Source organism: Ceratina calcarata, unplaced genomic scaffold (assembly GCF_001652005.2).
Source record: "Ceratina calcarata isolate Rehan_Ccalc_2016 unplaced genomic scaffold, ASM165200v1 scaffold562, whole genome shotgun sequence".
In the NCBI taxonomy this organism is placed as follows: Eukaryota; Metazoa; Arthropoda; class Insecta; order Hymenoptera; family Apidae; genus Ceratina; species Ceratina calcarata.
The window spans coordinates 21,192-23,186 of NW_017176815.1; the positions used below are offsets into that span (position 1 = coordinate 21,192).

At 39.4% G+C, this 1,995-nt stretch overlaps 1 protein-coding gene across 1 annotated transcript in view; it reads left to right on the plus strand.

The window, feature by feature from the left end:
- Positions 1-1,459, plus strand: part of LOC113464846 (putative G-protein coupled receptor CG31760) — a gene marked incomplete at its 5' end in the record, with an annotated part of 22,062 nt that extends 20,603 nt beyond the window's left edge. Inside the window, one exon of the mRNA XM_026817184.1 lies at positions 1,139-1,459. Coding sequence (XP_026672985.1) covers positions 1,139-1,150 — 12 coding nt within the window. The remainder of the gene's footprint in view (positions 1-1,138) is intronic.
- Positions 1,460-1,995: the final 536 nt, after the last annotated feature.

Genomic DNA, 1,995 nt, shown 5'->3' on the forward strand with positions numbered 1-1,995 from the left:
ACGTATGATTATTTGGCATTTTATTGATGTTGACTAAATCCGACCATTCCACCGTCGAAATGGCGAACTTTTGGAAAAAAATTTCGTTTTTCCTCAATAACTCCTAAACCCTTGGAGATACGGGAAAATTGCATAGGACCTTTCTTGTAGAGGACATCGAGATCTACAATTTCTGTATAGAAACTTTTTGCTAGCATCAATATTTAGCGAGTTATTGACGAAAAACGAAAAAACAGTTTTTTGCAAATTACTTGTAAACTATTGATGTTAGCGAAATGTTTTTATACAGAAATTGTAGATCTCGTCGTCCTCTACAAAAAAGGTCTCTTGCAATTTTCCCGTATCTTCAACGGTTTGAAAGTTATTGGCAAAAAACGAAAATTTCGCGAAATCTGAAGGGGTACCCCTTGGAAAAATCTCGGAAAAATCGAAAATTTTTTTTTTGTTGTTTATTATTAGCAATGTTCTTCCGACGTCTGATTTCTTTTTAAAAAACGCGTTTCTAAAGTGCATAAACTTTTGGGATTGACTGTAGAGCCAATACATCCTTAAACGACGTTCGACGTGAAATTTTTACGTCCCGCGAACTTGTTTTACGCGTATGTTTTAAACATTTCGTACGAATTTTTATCGCGCAATAAACCCGGCGAAACAATGCCGGGGCATATCAGTGGATAGTTTAAAAGTGAAGCTGGCAAACTGTTGAAAACGGCTGTTGAGCCAGCGGAATGCGTTTAATTAGTGGGTTTTAATGAAATTCAAAGGATCGCGGGTAACAGTGAAATATTCCTGAGGAATGTGTGTGCTCGGTCGAATAAGGAGAAGGTGGCTTTCGAAAAGCCACTCGAAATCTGCAAAGAGAAAAGCGCACCTGGAGGATACCGGAGAGGCAAAAAGGACCGCGGGATAACCACGAGAGATGCCACGTTAAAGGGAAATCTAATGCATTTAAATAAGACTCCCAGAATGAAAAAATTAGGTTTAACCCGACGGAGTCATATCGTACGTGACTGTTCTAATAAACAGAAATGAAACCCAAGAACGAATTACTGTTTCTTTGTTACAAAAAAATTCTATCTCGTACGTCTATCGTGTTATTGATTAAAAAATACTGGACGTTTCTCATATTAAACTCGAGGGAAGTTCGTGAACGGAGGCTAAAAGAAACTGTGGACCTAATAGACGGACCGATATGAAGTTTTGAAACGAGATCGTCGCTTATCGATTCGCCACCGACGGGTGGTCGTAGAGCGAATGGGTTGAGGGGCCGGAAGCCACGAAATCTTGTCGGATTAAGAACGAGATGTAGCAGCAGCAGCAGCAGCAGAAGAAGAAGAGAGAAGGAACTGAAAGAGTTGGCTGGGGTGGCGCGCACCCCGTTTCCATTGTCGTCTCTCCAAGTTCTCGGATCTCTACATCTCCGTCGAACGCAGTTGTCCAACTTGCAATTTTCTATTTAACGAACCGTCCCGAGTTCCGATAATGTGTCTGTTTCTTGCGTAAACTGTGTCACGGACGCGACGGACAATTAAAAATCGTTTTTAGAACGCCTGAGTCGGACTCCAGTGCCGCTTAGACAGCCTTGGACCATCCCTTCTTACATTTAATACAATTTTACCAGATAATATAAAGTAAACGTTGAAAGACTTTCGACTTATACTGAAACCTCTAAGAAATCCTTAACACGTTCCGTGCCACGCCATTTTTGCCTGACTTGTCGTTCAGGCCATTTGATATTTTGACTAAAGATCGATATATTATCACTAAATGTAATTATTAATTATTGTATACATAACAATTAAATAAACTTATGTGTTTTGTTCTTTACTGCATCTTGTATAATGCTTCATTTTTTAGGTAGAAATATAGTTTACAGAATTATATTTGTAATAAAATATATGTTTTCAGCGCATTAAATAAATATGACTGCGTGTACCACCGGTGGTACACGTGGCCTGACGATCAAGTTTACCGTGTACCACCGGTGGTACACGT